Source organism: Petromyzon marinus, chromosome 42, assembly GCF_048934315.1.
Source record: "Petromyzon marinus isolate PM22_M1 ecotype Great Lakes invasive population chromosome 42, UKy_Petmar_22M1.pri1.0, whole genome shotgun sequence".
Taxonomy (NCBI): Eukaryota; Metazoa; Chordata; class Hyperoartia; order Petromyzontiformes; family Petromyzontidae; genus Petromyzon; species Petromyzon marinus.
Genome location: NC_133708.1, coordinates 2373033 through 2394465, shown reverse-complemented (window position 1 = coordinate 2394465; position 21433 = coordinate 2373033). Strand labels below are relative to the sequence as shown.

The following is a 21433-nucleotide window of genomic DNA, read 5'->3' as shown; positions in this document are numbered from 1 at the left end:
GTGTACTGTATCGTTTGTCGTGTCGAGGCAGGACTACTTTTGACGGGAGATCGCCTCAGTAACGCGCTTGGAGTTTATTAGCCGAATAGCCTAAATCAATGGAACAAAAACCACAACGATTTGAAAAACTCGACACGGGCGACATTTCGGGCAATGTCCCTTCTTAGATCGGTTCTTGTTTGACTTCACACGCACGCATTGTAGAGGGCGGTCCATATGTCCTGCGCCCCCCCCCCCCCCCCCGCACCAAACCCATCGCAAATTCTCAAACGTTTATATTTTTTAAATTAATGTTTAAGAAAAAAAAACCCGAAGTGAATATGTAAAAGGAAAAGTGGTGTTGGGGATCAATCAATCTACTAGACATCAGTGAAAGAGAGCTTTCTAGGGGCGGAGCCAGGATTTCAGGCCGGGGTGATATTCAACAAATGTTTATTTCAAGAATGATTAGAGAGTCAGGCTGTTGAACTAGACGCCATCGGTTGGCGACACACTCTGACAATGCAGTTGTACGGAGTCCGCCAGACCGAGTGTCGTACACTTACACGCAGAATGTCACCCCTGTCACCCCCCCCCCCCCCCCCCGGCTCCGCCCCTGTATCTAGCTCACCAGATTCCTCCAGTATAAATAAATATGATTCCGATCATTGGTGGGGAGGGGCGGGTCACAAGAAACCTGGACCTCCCTGTGTGCCAGGGTGGGAGCGAGAGAGCTGCCTCCCGGCAAGAGCTTTATAGCTCATCGGATTCCTCCAGCTTTTACAATCGTGTAGTACTTTTGTCCGATTCAACTCTCTCCCCCCCCCCCCACCCCTGTGGGACTTGAGCTGTATCCACATCTTTAGGAATTACTCCCCCCGCCCACGCTCCGCCCCCATACTGACCCTGCCCTCTTTCCCCACCCCCCACCCTCCTCGGCTATATAAACCCGTGTCAGAGCGATCTCTTTCACGTGTCTCAGCAAATGTCTTGGCTGTGTTTGTCCCCACCTGATGAAGGACGCTTGTGTTGCCCCGCGAAGCGTCGTGATTTAATTTAGTTGTTTTCATTCATTTTATTGATTTTTTTTTTACCTACGTGACTTTACCGAAAAAAAAAAACAATGAGTATAGTTTTCAAATGTAGATATTTTTCTGGGTTGGGACCCCCAGACACCCTGGAAGATTTGGTCCCCCCCAATGTTGACTCCATGGCTACGGCCTTTGATGAGAACCATCGGTATGTATAAGAACCCCTGAATATATATGTAATGAGATAGTGACGTCTACTGGTTGGGAAAGGGAAGCACGGGTACAGGCACCACTACAAACACTATCCAGTCCCAAAGGGAGAGGTATCTGGGCCAAAGGTAAGGGGCGGGGCTGGCCACAGGCAGATGGACAGATAGACGGACAGGCAGACGGACAGACAGACGGACAGGCAGACGGACAGGCAGATGGACAGGCAGATTGACAGACAGATGGACAGGCAGACGGACAGGCAGACGGACAGGCAGACGGACAGGCAGACGGACAGGCAGACGGACAGACAGACGGACAGGCAGACGGACAGACAGACGGACAGGCAGACGGACAGACAGACGGACAGGCAGACGGACAGGCAGACGGACAGGCAGACGGACAGACAGACGGACAGGCAGATGGACAGGCAGACGGACAGACAGACGGACAGGCAGACGGACATGCAGACGGACAGACAGATGGACAGGCAGACGGACAGGCAGACGGACAGGCAGACGGACAGTCCTGACGCATGAGTCGCCGTCACCCCGACGGAGTTGTCGTCCCAAACGAGGATCGTCACTCGACCCGCGTCCCCCCCTCGCCCCCCCTCGCCCCCCCTCGGCCAGCCATGGCTGAGCACCCAGCGCAGGTGGCCCTCTACGCCCTGATCGTCGTGATGGGCATCGCGGGGAACGCCGTCGTCCTCGTCCTCCTGCTCGGCTCCCCCACCGAGCCCCCGGAGCCTGGGCGAGGCGCCGCGCGGAACGTCGACAGCCGCCACCGTCGTCGCCGTGGCGGTGGTGGTTGTGGTGGTGGTTGTGGTGGTGGTGGTGGTGGTTGTGGTGGTGGTTGTGGTAGTGGTGGTGGTTGTGGTGGTGGTTGTCTCCACCTCGTCTGCGGGTGTCCCGCGCTGCTGCTGTCTCGCGTCGCCCGCCTCCCTCCCTGGGGGTTGCTCATCGGGAATTTGATGGCGAGCAACGCGCTCCTGGGAGTGACGCGCAACACGCTGCTACTGGCCGCAGACGCCGGGTTCGATCCCCAGCTGGGGGCGGGCGCCTGCCGAGCGCTCATGAGCGTGTGGACGATGGCACGCTGCGTCAACACGTGGAGCTGCCTGGCGCCCTGCGCCTACAGGGTGAGTGGGTAGGTGAGTAGGTGAGTGGGTAGGTGAGTAGGTGAGTGGGTAGGTGAGTAGGTGAGTGGGTAGGTGAGTTGGTAGGTGAATGTGTGAGTGGGTAGGTGAGCGTGTGGACGATGGCACGCTGCGTCAACACGTGGAGCTGCCTGGCGCCCTGCGCCTACAGGGTGAGTGGGTAGGTGAGTGGGTAGGTGAGTGGGTAGGTGAGTGGGTAGGTGAGTGTGTGAGTGGGTAGGTGAGCGTGTGGACGATGGCACGCTGCGTCAACACGTGGAGCTGCCTGGCGCCCTGCGCCTACAGGGTGAGTGGGTAAGTGAGTAGGTGAGTGTGTGAGTGGGTAGGTGAGTGGGTAGGTGAGTGTGTGAGTGGGTAGGTGAGCGTGTGGACGATGGCACGCTGCGTCAACACGTGGAGTTGCCTGGCGCCCTGAGCCTACAGGGTGAGTGGGTAGGCGAGTAGGTGAGTGGGTAGGTGAGTGTGTGAGTGGGTAGGTGAGCGTGTGGACGATGGCACGCTGCGTCAACACGTGGAGCTGCCTGGCGCCCTGCGCCTACAGGGTGAGTGGGTAGGTGAGTGGGTAGGTGAGTGTGTGAGTGGGTAGGTGAGTGGGTAGGTGAGTAGGTGAGTGGGTAGGTGAGTTGGTGGTGAGTGTGTGAGTGGGTAGGTGAGCGTGTGGACGATGGCACGCTGCGTCAACACGTGGAGCTGCCTGGCGCCCTGCGCCTACAGGGTGAGTGGGTAGGTGAGTAGGTGAGTGGGTAGGTGAGGAGATGAGTGGATAGGTGAGTAGGTGAGTGGGTAGGTGAGTTGGTAGGTGAGTGTGTGAGTGGGTAGGTGAGCGTGTGGACGATGGCACGCTGCGTCAACACGTGGAGCTGTCTGGCGCCCTGCGCCTACAGGGTGAGTGGGTAGGTGAGTAGGTGAGTGGGTATGTGAGTAGGTGAGTGAGTAGGTGAGTAGGTGAGTGGGTAGGTGAGTTGGTGGTGAGTGTGTGAGTGGGTAGGTGAGCGTGTGGACGATGGCACGCTGCGTCAACACGTGGAGCTGCCTGGCGCCCTGCGCCTACAGGGTGAGTGGGTAGGTGAGTGGGTGAGTGGGTAGGTGAGTGGGTAGGTGAGTTGGTAGGTGAGTGTGTGAGTGGGTAGGTGAGCGTGTGGACAATGGCACGCTGCGTCAACACGTGGAGCTGCCTGGCGCCCTGCGCCTACAGGGTGAGTGGGTAGATGAGTAGGTGAGTGGGTAGGTGAGTGGGTGAGTGTGTGAGTGGGTAGGTGAGCGTGTGGACGATGGCACGCTGCGTCAACACGTGGAGCTGCCTGGCGCCCTGCGCCTACAGGGTGAGTGGGTAGGTGAGTAGGTGAGTGGGTAGGTGAGTAGGTGAGTGGGTAGGTGAGCGTGTGGACGATGGCACGCTGCGTCAACACGTGGAGCTGCCTGGCGCCATGCGCCTACAGGGTGAGTGGGTAGGTGAGTAGGTGAGTGGGTAGGTGAGTGGGTAGGTGAGTTGGTAGGTGAGTGTGTGAGTGGGTAGGTGAGCGTGTGGACGATGGCACGCTGCGTCAACACGTGGAGCTGCCTGGCGCCCTGCGCCTACAGGGTGAGTGGGTAGGTGAGTAGGTGAGTGGGTAGGTGAGTGGGTAGGTGAGTTGGTAGGTGAGTGTGTGAGTGGGTAGGTGAGCGTGTGGACGATGGCACGCTGCGTCAACACGTGGAGCTGCCTGGCGCCCTGCGCCTACAGGGTGAGTGGGTAGGTGAGTAGGTGAGTGGGTAGGTGAGTGTGTGAGTGGGTAGGTGAGCGTGTGGACGATGGCACGCTGCGTCAACACGTGGAGCTGCCTGGCGCCCTGCGCCTACAGGGTGAGTGGGTAGGTGAGTGGGTGAGTGTGTGAGTGGGTAGGTGAGTGGGTAGGTGAGTGGGTGAGTGGGTAGGTAAGTAGGTGAGTGGGTAGGTGAGTGGGTAGGTGAGTTGGTAGGTGAGTGTGTGAGTGGGTAGGTGAGCGTGTAGACGATGGCACGCTGCGTCAACTCGTGGAGCTGCCTGGCGCCCTGCGCCTACAGGGTGAGTGGGTAGGTGAGTGGGTGAGTGGGTAGGTGAGGAGGTGAGTGGGTAGGTGAGTGGGTAGGTGAGTGTGTGACTGGATAGGTGAGCGTGTGGACGATGGCACGCTGCGTCAACACGTGGAGCTGCCTGGCGCCCTGCGCCTACAGGGTGAGTGGGTAGGTGAGTAGGTGAGTGGGTAGGTGAGTGGGTAGGTGAGTTGGTAGGTGAGTGTGTGAGTGGGTAGGTGAGCGTGTGGACGATGGCACGCTGCGTCAACACGTGGAGCTGCCTGGCGCCCTGCGCCTACAGGGTGAGTGGGTAGGTGAGTAGGTGAGGGGGTAGGTGAGTGGGTAGGTGAGTTGGTAGGTGAGTGTGTGAGTGGGTAGGTGAGCGTGTGGACGATGGCACGCTGCGTCAACACGTGGAGCTGCCTGGCGCCCTGCACCTACAGGGTGAGTGGGTAGGTGAGTAGGTGAGTGGGTAGGTGAGTGGGTAGGTGAGTGAGTAGGTGAGCGTGTGGACGATGACACGCTGCGTCAACACGTGGAGCTGCCTGGCGCCCTGCGCCTACAGGGTGAGTGGGTAGGTGAGTGGGTGAGTGTGTGAGTGGGTAGGTGAGCAGGTGAGTGGGTAGGTGAGTAGGTGAGTGGGTAGGTGAGTGGGTAGGTGAGTGGGTAGGTGAGCGTGTGGACGATGGCACGCTGCGTCAACACGTGGAGCTGCCTGGCGCCCTGCGCCTACAGGGTGAGTGGGTAGGTGAGTGGGTGAGTGTGTGAGTGGGTAGGTGAGCAGGTGAGTGGGTAGGTGAGTAGGTGAGTGGGTAGGTGAGTGGGTAGGTGAGTGGGTAGGTGAGCGTGTGGACGATGGCACGCTGCGTCAACACGTGGAGCTGCCTGGCGCCCTGCGCCTACAGGGTGAGTGGGTAGGTGAGTGGGTGAGTGTGTGAGTGGGTAGGTGAGCAGGTGAGTGGGTAGGTGAGTAGGTGCGTGGGTAGGTGAGTGGGTAGGTGAGTGGGTAGGTGAGTGTGTGAGTGGGTAGGTGAGCGTGTGGACGATGGCACGCTGCGTCAACACGTGGAGCTGCCTGGCGCCCTGCGCCTACAGGGTGAGTGGGTAGGTGAGTGGGTGAGTGGGTAGGTGAGTAGGTGAGTGGGTAGGTGAGCGTGTGGACGATGGCACGCTGCGTCAACACGTGGAGCTGCCTGGCGCCCTGCGCCTACAGGGTGAGTGGGTAGGTGAGTAGGTGAGTGGGTAGGTGAGTGGGTAGGTGAGTTGGTAGGTGAGTGTGTGAGTGGGTAGGTGAGCGTGTGGACGATGGCACGCTGCGTCAACACGTGGAGCTGCCTGGCGCCCTGCGCCTACAGGGTGAGTGGGTAGGTGAGTAGGTGAGTGGGTAGGTGAGTAGGTGAGTGGGTAGGTGAGTTGGTAGGTGAGTGTGTGAGTGGGTAGGTGAGCGTGTGGACGATGGCACGCTGCGTCAACACGTGGAGCTGCCTGGCGCCCTGCGCCTACAGGGTGAGTTGGTAGGTGAGTGTGTGAGTGTGTGAGTGGGTAGGTGAGTGGGTAGGTGAGTGGGTGAGTGGGTAGGTGAGTTGGTGGTGAATGTGTGAGTGGGTAGGTGAGCGTGTGGACGATGGCACGCTGCGTCAACACGTGGAGCTGCCTGGCGCCCTGCGCCTACAGGGTGAGTGGGTAGGTGAGTAGGTGAGTGGGTAGGTGAGTGTGTGAGTGGGTAGGTGAGCGTGTGGACGATGGCACGCTGCGTCAACACGTGGAGCTGCCTGGCGCCCTGCGCCTACAGGGTGAGTTGGTAGGTGAGTAGGTGAGTGGGTAGGTGAGTGGGTAGGTGAGCGTGTGGACGATGGCACGCTGCGTCAACACGTGGAGCTGCCTGGCGCCCTGCGCCTACAGGGTGAGTGGGTAGGTGAGTAGGTGAGTGGGTAGGTGAGTAGGTGAGTGGGTATGTGAGTGGGTAAGTGAGTTGGTAGGTGAGTGTGTGAGTGGGTAGGTGAGCGTGTGGACGATGGCACGCTGCGTCAACACGTGGAGCTGCCTGGCGCCCTGCGCCTACAGGGTGAGTGGGTAGGTGAGTGGGTGAGTGTGTGAGTGGGTAGGTGAGTAGGTGAGTGGGTAGGTGAGTGGGTAGGTGAGTTGGTAGGTGAGTGTGTGAGTGGGTAGGTGAGCGTGTGGACGATGGCACGCTGCGTCAACACGTGGAGCTGCCTGGCGCCCTGCGCCTACAGGGTGAGTGGGTAGGTGAGTGGGTGAGTGGGTAAGTGAGTAGGTGAGTGGGTAGGTGAGTGGGTAGGTGAGCGTGTGGACGATGGCACGCTGCGTCAACACGTGGAGCTGCCTGGCGCCCTGCGCCTACAGGGTGAGTGTGTGAGTGGGTAGGTGAGTAGGTGAGTGGGTAGGTGAGTGGGTAGGTGAGCGTGTGGACGATGGCACGCTGCGTCAACACGTGGAGCTGCCTGGCCCCCTGCGCCTACAAGGTGAGTGGGTAGGTGAGTGGGTGAGTGGGTAGGTAAGTAGGTGAGTGGGTAGGTGAGTGGGTAGGTGAGTTGGTAGGTGAGTGTGTGAGTGGGTAGGTGAGCGTGTGGACGATGGCACGCTGCGTCAACACGTGGAGCTGCCTGGCGCCCTGCGCCTACAGGGTGAGTGGGTAGGTGAGTAGGTGAGTGGGTAGGTGAGTGGGTAGGTGAGTGTGTAGGTGAGTGTGTGAGTGGGTAGGTGAGGAGGTGAGTGGGTAGGTGAGTAGGTGAGTGGGTAGGTGAGGTGGTAGGTGAGTGTGTGAGTGGGTAGGTGAGCGTGTGGACGATGGCACGCTGCGTCAACACGTGGAGCTGCCTGGCGCCCTGCGCCTACAGGGTGAGTGGGGTAGGTGAGTAGGTGAGTGGATAGGTGAGTGGACAGGTGGGTGTCTGGGTGGTCGAGTGAGTGAGCAGGTGGGTGAGTGGGTGGTCGAGTGAGTGGACAGGTGGGTGAGTGGGTGGTCGAGTGAGTGGACAGGTGGGTGAGTGGGTGGTCGAGTGAGTAGACAGGTGGGTGAGTGGGTGGTCCAGTGAGTGGAGAGGTGGGTGAGTGGGTGGTCGAGTGAGTGGACAGGTGGGTGAGTGGGTAGCCATCCTTTAATCGGTTTGCTTTTGCTTTGCCCATCTCCCCCACTGCCCCCCCTTGCCCCCCTCTCTCCCTGCCCCCCTCTCTCCCTGCCCCCCTCTCTGCCTGCCCAGATGTTCAAGATGATTCGCCTCGGGCGCCGCGTCTCCCAGGGCCCACGACTCAACTCCATGGGCGTCCGCGGCGGCGGCGACCGGGAGCGCTGCGCCGTCAAAGCCTCCTTGGCCCTCGTCTGGGGCCTCAACGCGGCCTACGCGGCCCCGGGCCTCTTCTTCACCACGGCCAAGAGGCTGAGCACTGAGCAGGGCGCTGACGGTGGCAGCCTCATGCTCATCAGCAGCACCACGCGGCCGCTCCTCGGCTGCGTCTGGGACTTCGGGCCGGGCGGCCAAGGAGCCGGCTTCGTGTTCGTCATGGCGTCCCTGGTGGCCCACGAGGTGGTGCCAATCGTGCTCATGGTGGTCACCAACGCCGCCAGCCTCGTGGCGCTCAGGCGCTTCGCGGTGGAACGGAAGCAGGGGCAGCAGCAGCAGCAGGGGCAGCAGCAGCAGGGGCAGCAGCAGCAGCAGGGGCAGCAGCAGCAGCAGGGGCAGCAGCAGCAGGGGCAGCAGCAGCAGGGGCAGGGGCAGCAGCAGCAGGGGCAGCAGCAGGGGCAGCAGCAGCAGCAGGGGCAGCAGCAGGGGCAGCAAGAGGCGGGAAAGTCAACAAATCGCAACACCGAGGGACCCACACTGCCCCGAGCGGACCCCGACGGTCGGCGGGGGCCGACGCCGCTCGGCCTCGGGTGGACGGAGCCCGGAGCCGGGGCCGCCGTGGGCCCGGAGTCTCGAGGGGCGGCGGGGTTGGATCCCGGGCAGGGGCTGCGCGCCGCCTCGTGGACGAGGGCTCCGTGGGGCCGCGAGACGCCCGAGGTGCCACCCGAGGAGGATTCGTGCGGAGTCTACGACGGTTCGGAGTCTCGGGTTGCCGGTGACCCCGCGGGGGGCGTCCGCGAGCTGGGCTCGGAGGTCACCGGCGAGCCGCCGGCTTCAGATGTTGGTGGCAGCGTACGCGTTGAGACAGCACAGCAGCAACCACCACAACCACCACGATCACCACCACCACGATCACCACCACCACGATCACCACCACCACGATCACCACGATCACCACCACCACCACGATCACCACCACCACGATCACCAACACTTTGACCACCATCACCACCACGATCACCAACACCACGGCCACCAACACCGTGACCACCACCATCACCGCCACCACGATCACCACCACCACCACTACCACCACCACCGCCTCCTCACCCAACCCATCCGACCGCTCGTCATCATCAACAACAACAACGCGCACTGACTGACTGGAACTAGGAATCGGCGCAGGCATTTTGTAAACACACCGGGCACGAATTCGGGCTATGGGCAATTAAGATACTAATAATTCTTATAATTCTAATACTAATAATACTATTAATAATACTAATAATACTAATACTACTAATAATACTATTAATGCTAATAATACTAATAATAATACTAATAATAATTCTAACAGGTCCTTGCAGGGTGGGCTGGTAGGAACATTGGAAAAAAATGTACACCCAACAGCACGAGATTTCACTTCGTTAAAGTATTGAAAGGGGACGGACGGACGGACACATTAATCTATTGCAGGCTGGTACACTCAGTTTACAACTTCGTTCCTACCAGTATAATACTAATAATACTAATACTAATAATACTAATACTAATAATACTAATACTAATAATACTAATAATAATTATAATAATACTAATACTACTAATACTAATAATATTACTACTAATAATTCTAATAATACTAATAATACTATTAATACTAATACTAATAATACTAATAATAATACTAATAATACTAATAATAATACTAATAATAATACTAGTACATTTGTGATTTGATGCTTTCGTGACTGCAGGAATCCACACTCTTTGGTTCTTTCGGTAAAGTCACGTGGGTAGAAAAATAATAGATCACGTGGCTTCGATCGCAACACAAGCAATCGTCATCAGGTGGGACAACCACAGCCACGGCCGACTTCAGCTGTTTGTTTCTTGCTGTGGTTGTCGCACCTGATGACGATTACTTGTGTTGCGATAGAAACGTCACGTGATGTATTATGTTTCTACCTACGTGACTTTACCAAAAGCACCAAGGAGTAATATAATTGTGTCAACGGTCTGTTGTGCGATGACAATCTGTGCACTACCGGGAGCTACACACGAGTGTGAGGACTTACTGCCAACGAAGCGTACACATTGGAGGGAATCAAATATTTTGATGAAACCGATTTATTTTGTTGAACTCCGATCACGTTTGCAATCCCCCCCCCCACAAACCTTCCCCCACACACAGACCGGAGGCCCCCGGGCCCTCGCAATGGGCCACCCCACGGGGAATTTGCCCTGTGGCCAGCCGGGACCTGCCAAGGTGGCACGAGGCCACGCGGGCGGCGACGGCGGTGGCCTGGCCGGCGGTAGCCTCGCCGGCGGTGGCCTCGCGGCCTCCTCCTCCTCCTCCCACGGGCTGGCGGCGGAGGTCCGCGCCACGAGGCTCGTGCTGGCGCTCGTCCTCTCCTTCGTCGCCTCGTGGGGCTCCCACATCCTCGCCGTGAACTTCTACAACTTCGGCGGGCGGCGCGAGGGCCCTCTCGCCGGCGCGCTGCTGGCCCTGGCGCGCTTCTCCGCGTCCACGTTCCTCGCCCTGTGCCCGCTCATCCTGGCGCTCGGCCACGCGCCCCTCCGGAGGCGCCTGCGCTGCGTCGCCGCCGCCGCCGCCGCCTCCTCGCCGAGACGACGCCGCCGCAGCGTGGAGGCCGGTGGCGTGCGGGTGGCCGTGTAGCCGTGGTCGGGGGCTGTCCGGTCCGTCCCACCCCTGCACCCCCCCCTGCCTCCCGCTACCCGCCCGCCACCCCTCTTCATCATCACCACCACCACCCCCATCATCATCATCATCACCACCACCCTCTCTTCATCACCACCACCATCACCACCACCCCCATCATCACCACCACCCCCATCATCATCACCACCCTCATTATCATCATCACCACCAACACCACCCCCATCATCACCACCACCACCACCCTCTCTTCATCACCACCACCACCCCATCATCACCACCACCACCCTCATCACCACCACTCTCTCATCATCACCACCACCACCCCCATCATCATCACCACCATCACCACCACCCTCATTATCATCATCATCACCACCACCACCACCCTCATCACCACCACCACTCTCTCATCATCACCACCACCCCCATCACCACCACAACCCTCTCATCATCATCACCACCCCCACCCTCTTTATCCAAGATCATCCCTTCATCACCTCCTCTCTCCCTGTAGAGATGTTAACTCCCTCGCCTGGTCTACAGGAGGTCGTGGGTTCGATCCCGACCCTGACTTCTGCTGCTGCTGTGTGTATGTGGAGTCTGCGGTGTCTCTCTCTCGCTCTCTCTCTCCCCCCGTGGTCGCGTGGGATTTTTCTCCGGGGTTTCTCCCCCTCCACATTTGTCATCGACATCACCACGCGTCTCGTGTATTTGACTGCTCCTCAACACGTCCACGTGACGCTTCGTTGAGCCACCAATTGCGATCGCCAGGTTCGCTTGCGCCAAACAGCTGCTGCCGTGGAAGCTCGGCCCGGGCCCTTGCCTCGGCGGCATGAGAACACCAAAGCGTCTGGTTGTGAGTTGAGAGTCCCACGCGGTGTTGAATGTCGCGCGGCGTGAGATCGCCACGCCACCAGATGGCGGTGTACGACAGCAAACGGCAAAGTGCGGCGCGTTCGTTGAACTTCTTTCGCGCCGCACGCAGCCAACCGTGGCGATCAGGAGGTGCGGGAGAAAGTACGACGATTGAACAGCAGCAGCAGCAGCGGTGGCAGCGCGTGGAGCCCGAGACATCGGTGCAGGAGACGCGGTGAGACGAGACGGATAGAGAGAGAGAGCGACATGGAGTAGGAAGAGAGGGGGTAGAGAGAGAGGGGGGTAGAGAGAGAGGGAAGGGGTAAGGAGAGCAGAGCGAGAAATCTTTTGTTAAATCTTTCATTAAAAAGGGGGGGGGGGGTGATGTTTACATTACAAAAAACTACATTTCGATTTGAAGCTTTCGTGACTGCAAGGATTCATCTTCTTTGGTTCTTTCGGTAAAGTCACGTAGAATGAGAATAAAACAATAAAATAACACAATAAAATTCTCACGACGTTTCAAATTTGAAGCTCTGTCGTCCCGACAGTTCTGTACCTTCCACCTGAAGACGGCCGCTTGCGTTGTGGCCGAAACGTCGTGAGAATTTTATTGTGTTATTTTATTATTATTTTCTCATTCTACGTGACTTTACCGAAAGAACCAAAGAAGAAAAAAAACCGAAATGATGAACGAAGCAAAGTGCCGACTACACCGAGCATCTTCTTGTTTCCTCTGATCGTAAAAAAGGAAACTTAAAATAAAAAAGATAGAGAGAGAGAGGGAGGGAGGTTCAGCTCGAGTCTAAAACTAAACTTGACTTGAAGCTTTCGTGACTGCAGGGATCCACAATCTTTGGTTCTCTCGCTAAAGTCATCACGAAGTAGGTAGAAATATAAAATAAATCACGACGTTTCGGGCACGCCTTCCCACCTGACGATGTACGCTTGTGTGCTGCGCCCGAAACGTCGTGATTTATTGTATTTGATACCGACGTGACTTTACCGAAATAACCAAAAGAGAGAAAAAAAAACCGAAACTATTTTATATTTTATTTTACCAGGCCAGCCCCGACGGAAGCGACCTGGCTATCACAAACGATAGCCCAAACGAGGTGGCGGCTTGTCGTCGTCGTCGTCATCATCACGTGGAAGTTGATCTCAGCAGGCAAATACTCAAATCGCCGTGGGGATGTCGATGATTCTCAACGTGGAGGGGAAGAAACCCGAGGACCCGGAGAAAACTCCACGCGACCACGTGGAGAGAGAGAGACACCACAAACTCCACAAATACAGCAGCAGCAGCAGGCGTTAGGGTCGGGATCGCACCCACGACCTCCTGTAGACCAGGCGAGGTAGTAACATCTCTACAGGGAGAGAGAGAGAGTGAGAGACACCACAAACTCCACAAATACAGCAGCAGCAGCAGGCGTTAGGGTCGGGATCGCACCCACGACCTCCTGTCGACCAGGCGATGTAGTAAACATCTCTACAGGGAGAGAGAGAGAGAGACACCACAAACTCCACAAATATACAGCAGCAGCAGGCGTCAGGGTCGGGATCGCACCCACGACCTCCTGTAGACCAGGCGAGGTAGCTAACATCTCCTAGCCACCCAGGAGCCCAGGCACCACCATACAGGCAACTCCTCGTTTAGCGCTCGAGAATGCGTTCCTGGAGGACGTGAGCAGCGAAAAAATCGAACCGCGCTACTGGAGGGGTCTCGCGACACCGCCGTACACGCGGGGGGTGGAGCGGTACGGACCCCGACAGCAGCGGTATTTATTACTCATGAGCATAATACACACACAGGGACTCCTCTACTTACGAACGAGTTAGGTGCCAGAGGTGTCTGTTCGTAAGTCGATTTGTTCACAAGTCCAACATTACTCCTGTCGATCCCAAACGTGTTGTACGGCGTGTACACAAAGCACAGCGAATGGCGTTAAGAGTTGTATCATCTCCTGTAGATGCCACCGGTTCTTCGCGTTCTGTAGATGTAGATGCCACCGGTTCTTCATGTTCTGTAGATGCCACCGGTTCTTGACGTTTTGCAGATGTAGATGCCACTGGTTCTTCATGTTCTGTAGATGCCACCGGTTCTTCACGTTCTGCAGATGTAGATGCCACTGGTTCTTCACGTTCTGCAGATGTAGATGCCACTGGTTCTTCACGTTCTGCAGATGTAGATGCCACTGGTTCTTCATGTTCTGCAGATGTAGATTCCACTTGTTCTTCACGTTCTGCAGATGTAGATGCCACTGGTTCTTCACGTTCTGTAGATGTAGATGCCACCGGTTCTTCACGTTCTGTAGATGTAGATGCCACTGGTTCTTCACTTTCCGCAGATGTAGATGCCACTGGTTCTTCACGTTCTGTAGATGTAGATGCCACCGGTTCTTCACGTTCTGCAGATGTAGATGCCACTGGTTCTTCACGTTCTGTAGATGTAGATGCCACTAGTTCTTCACGTTATGTAGATGTAGATGCCACTGGTTCTTCACGTTCTGTAGATGTAGATGCCACTGGTTCTTCACGTTCTGTAGATGTAGATGCCACTGATTCTTCACGTTCTGTAGATGTAGATGCCACTAGTTCTTCACATTCTGTAGATGTAGATGCCACTAGTTCTTCACGTTCTGTAGATGTAGATGCCACTGGTTCTTCACGTTCTGTAGATGTAGATGCCACTGGTTCTTCATGTTCTGTAGATGTAGATGCCCGTGGTCCTTCACGTTCTGTGGATGTCACCACCGCCATCTATTGCGCGGTGGTTGAACCTACGACTCCCGGTCCGAACAGGCAAACTGGTCGCAGGTTTGTTCGTATCTCTAAATGTTCGTAAGTCGAATGTTCGTAAGTAGAGGAGCCCCTGTACACGAATGGGTTTTATTGCGAGTGTCGGTTAAAAGTTTGAACAACAATGCAGATGGTAAACATTAATTCGTGAATTAAAAAAAAGAATATTGTTTTGTCGTACGAACTTCGGTGTTAGGTATTCCACTGTTGCTTCTCTTGCAAGGCAGCGGTGGGACACGAGGTTGCAGCAGCTGCTGCTGCTGTGCTGCACATGTGGCACTTTTAAATCATCATCATCATCGAGATTGTAAAGCTCATTAGTCTCGAACTGCCTTTTGTCAGTTTCCATCCTTTCTCCCCTCCGCCGCCACCACCCTGCACCCCTGATTAGCACAGCGGGCTACGTACGGTGCGAAAGAAGTTCAACATACACTATACTATACAATACACTACACTATACACTACACTATACACTACACTATACACTACACTATACACTACACACTACACTTCACACTGCACTTCACACTGCACTTCACACTATACACTACACTATACACTGCACTACACTATACACTACACTATGCACTACACTATACACTACACTCTACACTACACACTACATTATACACTACACTACACACTACACTACACATTACACTATACACTACAATATCCACTACTATACACTACACTACACACTACATTATACACTATACACTACACTATACTATACACTGCACTACACTATACACTACACACTACATTATGCACTACACACTACACTACATACACTACACTGTACACTACACTATGCACTACACTATACGCTACACTATACACTACACTATTCACTACACTATACACTACACTATACAATACACTATACACTACACACTACACTACACTACACTCTACACTACACTCTACACTATACACTGCACTATACACTGCACTATACACTGCACTACCAAATACACTACACTACACAATACACTGCACTATACACTGCACTATACACTACACTATACACTACACTACTATAGACTACACTATACACTACACTACACCCTACACTACACACTACACTATACACTACACACTACACCCTACACTACACACTACACTATACACTACACACTACACTACACTGTACACGAACCAGTGGTTATTAAGCCGGGGTGCAGGCCACCCCTTGGAGGTACGAGAAGTGGCAAGATTTTCTTGAGAAGGTAAATCATCGAAACACAAACCAAGCATGGCCAGGTAAGTTACAACTTATTCAGTTGCATCAAACCCCCATGTATTCATCAACATTACGAACAAAAATGACGAATGAGAACCAAAGCGATGCATGGCTGCAGTTAAAGGTTAAGAAGCACTGCTCTCGACGATACACTACACTATACACTACACTACACACTACACTACACACTACACTACACACCACACTACACACTACACACCACAGTATACACTACACTATACACTACACTATACACTACACTACACACTACACTACACACTACACTACAACACACGCTGCAACACACACTACAACACACACTACAACACACACTACACCACACACTACAACACACACTACAACACACTACACTACACTACACACTACACTACACACCACAACACACACCACAGACACACTACACACTACAACACACACTACACGACACACTACACCACACACACACACACTACACCACACACTACAACACACACTACAACACACACTACACTACACACCACAACACACACCACAACACACACTACACTACACACTACAACACACACTACAACACACACTACAACACTACAACACACGCTACACCACACACCACAACACACACTACAACACACACTACACTACACACTATACTACACACTACAACACACTACAACACACACAACACTATACACTACAACACACACTACACACACACACTACACCACACATACTACACCACACACGCTACACCACACTACAACACACACTACAACACACACTACACCACACACACTACAACAACAACAACCGCCATTCGCCACTAAGTGGCGGTGACGTCACCACGGCGCTTGTGCCAGGCTATGTGCACCCTGAGGCCACGTGAAGTGTCGAACGCCCGTTGGCAGGAGGTCACGGGGCAGACCCAGGTGCAACGGGTCGACTGACTGAGATGACTGGCTGATGCACCACCTGTGCCCCCTACTGTGCCAACCTGCTGTGCTTTAGCCACCCGCCGCTCCGCTCGTTGTTCTGAGCGTCGCTCCTCCGCCCTCCGTTTTTGTTGGAGGGCGACTAACTCCAACTGCCCAGTAGCATCCTTCACGAGCCTCTTCCACAGAGGCCGATCTTGACACCGCTGGTACCAGTCATCGGCAAGTCCACTCAGCTCCACGTCCTCCTGTACCACATCACTCCATCTCTTCTCTAGCCCGTGCCGGCCCGCTTAGCCCCCTCAATCCGGCCGAACAAAAGCTGTTTCGGCATGCGGTGGCTGGGCATGCGGGCTACATGACGCAGCCATCACAGCCTTGCCCGCCAGAGGAGCTCACCGATGGGACCTGGCCCAGATCTTTCAAGGATTTGTGAGATCCTCACACAATCCAGTCTGGTTAAACCCAGGATGGATCGTAGGCAGGCCAGCCTAAATGTTTCTAACCGGCGAAGATGTTCCATTAGGGGGGTCCACGTTTCGCAAGCACAGAGAAGGGAGGGAATGACCGTGGCCGAGAAGACCTGAAGCTTAGTGTGGAGCGACAGACCAGGTAGCTTCCACTCAGCGTTACGCAACCGATGAAAAGATATTGCCGCTCGACTGATTCGGAGTGAGACCTCTGCTGTTAAACTGGAGCCAGTCATAAGCACACTGCCCAGGTATGGGAAACTCTCCACTCTCTCCACAACTGCCCCATCACCGATTGGGAGTTGTGGGGGTGGAGTGTCCGATGCTACAAAATACCCAGGCAGGTGCTTAGTTTTGGTGGGGCTGATGGTAAGGCCCCACCTCTTAGTGGCACGCTCCAGTCTCAGCAGCAGCGTCTCCAACTCCTCCTCTGACTGAGCAGCTATTACCAAATCATCAGCATACATAACGTGGTGGAGCAATAGGGAGCCATCCCTTGACCGCACCCGGGCATCAATCAGCCTCCCATTATATCTGTACCATATGGAGATTCCCCCGGTACAGCTATTGAATGCTTCACGAACTACGTGGTCAAAATAGATGTTAAATAATGTGGGACCCAGAGGACATCCCTGTCGCACCCCAAGGTGTACAGGAATGGCTCTGACTCCCGGCCACGTAGTTTTACCCGGGCCTGCTCACCATCATGAAGGTCCTTAATGATCGTGAGCAGAGGGTCAGGTACTCCAAAAGCACGAAGAATGACCCAGAGCCCAGGCCTACTGATGGTATCATAGGCCTTGACCAGGTCAATAAAGCAGAGATGTAGGTCTTGTTGGAATTCCCTACACCTCTGCTGTAGCAGACGGACAGAAAATATGGCATCTGTGCAGGACCGCCCTTTCCTGAAACCGCATTGGGGCTCCGCAAGCATCCCCTCAGCGTGCCTGGCAAGGCGATGCTGAATAATCCTTGCCAGGACCGTTCCCGGCACACTGAGAAGTGAGATGCCCCTGTAGTTGTTACAGTCTGTGCGGTCTCCCTTCTTAAAGAGGGGGACCACAAGGGCATCCTTACAATCCTGCGGAACCCGTCCAGTGGTCCAGACTGTTGTTATGATGTCATATAGGGCAGTCTGTGCACAAACGCCACCCTCCCTCAGCATTTCGCTTGGGAGATCATCTCTGCCCGCTGCCTTTCCTGGTCTCAGACTCCGGATCGCCTTCAGTACTTCCTCAACAGATGGCACCTCAGCCAGCCACTCACAGGGGGTGACTTCTTCCAATATTTGAGGCACCGCACCCTCAACAGGGTCATCCTTACTTTGTGCCACGATGTTTTCCTGGCTGAGGGATTTCCCTCCCCCAGGACCTCACAGAAATGCTCAGCAAATCTGCAAACCTGTTCCTGGGGGTCGGAGATTGGATCACCGTTTTTCCCCTAATGATGGTAATAGGTGTGGTGCTGCAGGTTACTTTTTTGATGGAGTTAAATAGAGATTTGTGATCACGGGCCACTGAGGCAGACTCCATCTCCTCAGCAACCCGCGACCACCACCCATCCTTGCAGCGCCTCACGGCTCTCCGAACCTCCGAGCGAAGGCTGCGGTAAGCCTCCTCATTCTCTGACGTGGGATTCTGTAGCCGATGACAGTGGGCCTTTCGCTTTTTCTCAACCATCCTGAACACCTCCTCTGTCAGCCAGGGTCTCTGGGGAGGTCTGGACCGCGTACCCAAAGCAGCCATTGCAGCTGCATGAGTCACAGTCCTAAACCTCGCCCATTTACCCTCGACATCAGGAGGAGTCGGGGACGATGCCAATCCCAGCCGCAAGCGATGATGAAATTCTCGCTTGCAACTTTCATCAGATAACTGCGACCAGGCCACTTTAGGTTGGAATGGGGTCCTGGGTGTACACCCACCACCGGAGTGGAAGAATGGCAGGCGCATCTTACAAATGACTAGTCGATGGTCAGAGGGCAGATCAACTCCACGGTAGGTCCTGGTGTCAAGGACATGGGCTCGCATCCGCTGGTCCGTCACTATGTAGTTCAGCAGATGTTCTTGCTTCGAGTTAAACTGAAATATGTAACACACACTACAACACACACTACAACACACACTACAACACACACTACAACCACACACTACAACCACACACTACAACACACACTACAACCACACACTACAACCACACACTACAACACACACTACAACACACACTACAACACACACTACAACACACGCGACACCACCATACTACAATACACACTACAACACACACTACACACTACACTACAACACTACAACACACACTACAACACACACTACAACACACACTACAACACATGCTACACCACTACAACACACACTACAACACACACTACAACACTACAACACACACACACTACAACCACACACAACAACACACACTACAACACACACTACACCACCATAGTAAATTGAAAAGTAAAGTCTTTAGAACCTGTGGTGTTTCGTTTGTTGCAATCCCCACCCATACCTCCGAATCGCACGGCTGGTCACGTACGGTACGAAAGAAGTTCAACACACATACAGATCTGGCTCTAAGCTCTAAAACGATGCCCTCCGTCCCAACATTCTGTTGTGTGGAGAGCTTCCTTGTAGGTTGCAGCCCTAGACTCGATTCCACCCTCGGGAGGAGAAGAAAAACAATCGATTATTTATTAAAAAAATCACGACGACCTGAACCATTGTCACGACTGAGTGTTTGGCGTGCCACGAGGCCCCGCCAGATGTGGCATCTCAACATTCACAGTGACTCCCGTTACTCTCACACAGAGTGAATACATCATTCATTCGCCGATGAGTCGCACGCAGACGGACTCGCAGAGGCACGCGATCCCACTGAGACACACACACACGTGGCACACGCGTGTACATGTGTGTGTGTGTGGGTACACCGACGTGTCGGAAGAGGTGGCGAGTTCCCACACTTCACCCCGCCGCACGCGACCTGCCGACCGCATGGGGGCGCCACGGTGGCTAGGAGATGTTAACTACCTCGCCTGGTGTGCAGGAGGTCGTGGGTTCAACCCCAGGCCCTAACACCACGGTGGCTAGGAGATGTTAACTACCTCGCCTGGTGTGCAGGAGGTCGTGGGTTCAACCCCAGACCCTAACACCACGGTGGCTAGGAGATGTTAACTACCTCGCCTGGTGTGCAGGAGGTCGTGGGTTAAACCCCAGACCCTAACACCACGGTGGCTAGGAGATGTTAACTACCTCGCCTGGTGTGCAGGAGGTCGTGGGTTAAACCCCAGACCGCAACACCACGGTGGCTAGGAGATGTTAACTACCTCGCCTGGTGTGCAGGAGGTCGTGGGTTTCATCCAAGACCCTAACACTACGGTGGCTAGGAGATGTTAACTACCTCGCCTGGTATGCAGGAGGTCGTGGGTTAAACCCCAGACCGCAACACCACGGTGGCTAGGAGATGTTAACTACCTCGCCTGGTGTGCAGGAGGTCGTGGGTTTCATCCAAGACCCTAACACTACGGTGGCTAGGAGATGTTAACTACCTCGCCTGGTGTGCAGGAGGTCGTGGGTTTCATCCAAGACCCTAACACCACGGTGGCTAGGAGATGTTAACTACCTCGCGTGGTATGCAGGAGGTCGTGGGTTAAACCCCAGACCCTAACACCACGGTGGCTAGATGTTAACTACCTCGCCTGGTGTGCAGGAGGTCGTGGGTTCAACCCCAGGCCCTAACACCACGGTGGCTAGGAGATGTTAACTACCTCGCCTGGTGTGCAGGAGGTCGTGGGTTTCATCCAAGACCCTAACACCACGGTGGCTAGGAGATGTTAACTACCTCGCCTGGTATGCAGGAGGGCGTGGGTTAAACCCCAGACCCTAACACCACGGTGGCTAGGAGATGTTAACTACCTCGCCTGGTGTGCAGGAGGTCGTGGGTTCAACCCAGGCCCTAACACCACGGTGGATAGGAGATGTTAACTACCTCGCCTGGTATGCAGGAGGTCGTGGGTTCGATCTCAGACCCTAACACCACGGTGGCTAGGAGATGTTAACTACCTCGCCTGGTATGAAGGTCGTGGGTTCAACCCCAGACCCCAACACCACGGTGGCTAGATGTTAGCTACCTCGCCTGGTATGCAGGAGGTCGTGGGTTCGATCCCAGACCCTAACACCACGGTGGCTAGATGTTAACTACCTCGCCTGGTTTGCAGGAGGTCGTGGGTTCGATCCCAAACCCTAACACCACGGTGGCTAGGAGATGTTAACTACCTCGTCTGGTATGCAGGAGGTCGTGGATTCCATCCCAGATCCTAACACCACGGTGGCTAGATGTTAACTACCTCGCCTGGTATGCAGGAGGTCGTGGGTTCGATCTCAGACCCTAACACCACGGTGGCTAGGAGATGTTAACTACCTCGCCTGGTTTGCAGGAGGTCGTGGGTTCCATCCCAGACCCTAACACCACGGTGGCTAGGAGATGTTAACTACCTCGCCTGGTATGCAGGAGGTCGTGGGTTCGATCCCAGACCCTAACACCACGGTGGCTAGGAAATGTTAACTACCTCGCCTGGTATGCAGGAGGTCGTGGGTTCAACCCCAGACCCAAACACCACGGTGGCTAGATATTATCTACCTCGCCTGGTATGCAGGAGGTCATGGGTTCGATCCCAGACCCTAAAACCACGGTGGCTAGGAGATGTTAACCACCTCGCCTGGTATGCA

The 21433-nt window shown here is 55.1% G+C and overlaps 1 protein-coding gene across 1 annotated transcript; it reads left to right on the top strand.

Annotated features, from left to right (window-relative positions):
* Nucleotides 1-1851: 1851 nt before the first annotated feature.
* Nucleotides 1852-10479, top strand: LOC116951298 (uncharacterized). The gene is made up of 4 exons (XM_076073619.1): nt 1852-1970; nt 6869-6893; nt 7632-8564; nt 9907-10479. Exons 1-4 carry the CDS (start codon nt 1852-1854, stop codon nt 10390-10392), a joined length of 1563 nt encoding a protein of 520 aa, XP_075929734.1. The 3' UTR covers nt 10393-10479.
* The last annotated feature ends 10954 nt before the right edge of the window (nt 10480-21433 follow it).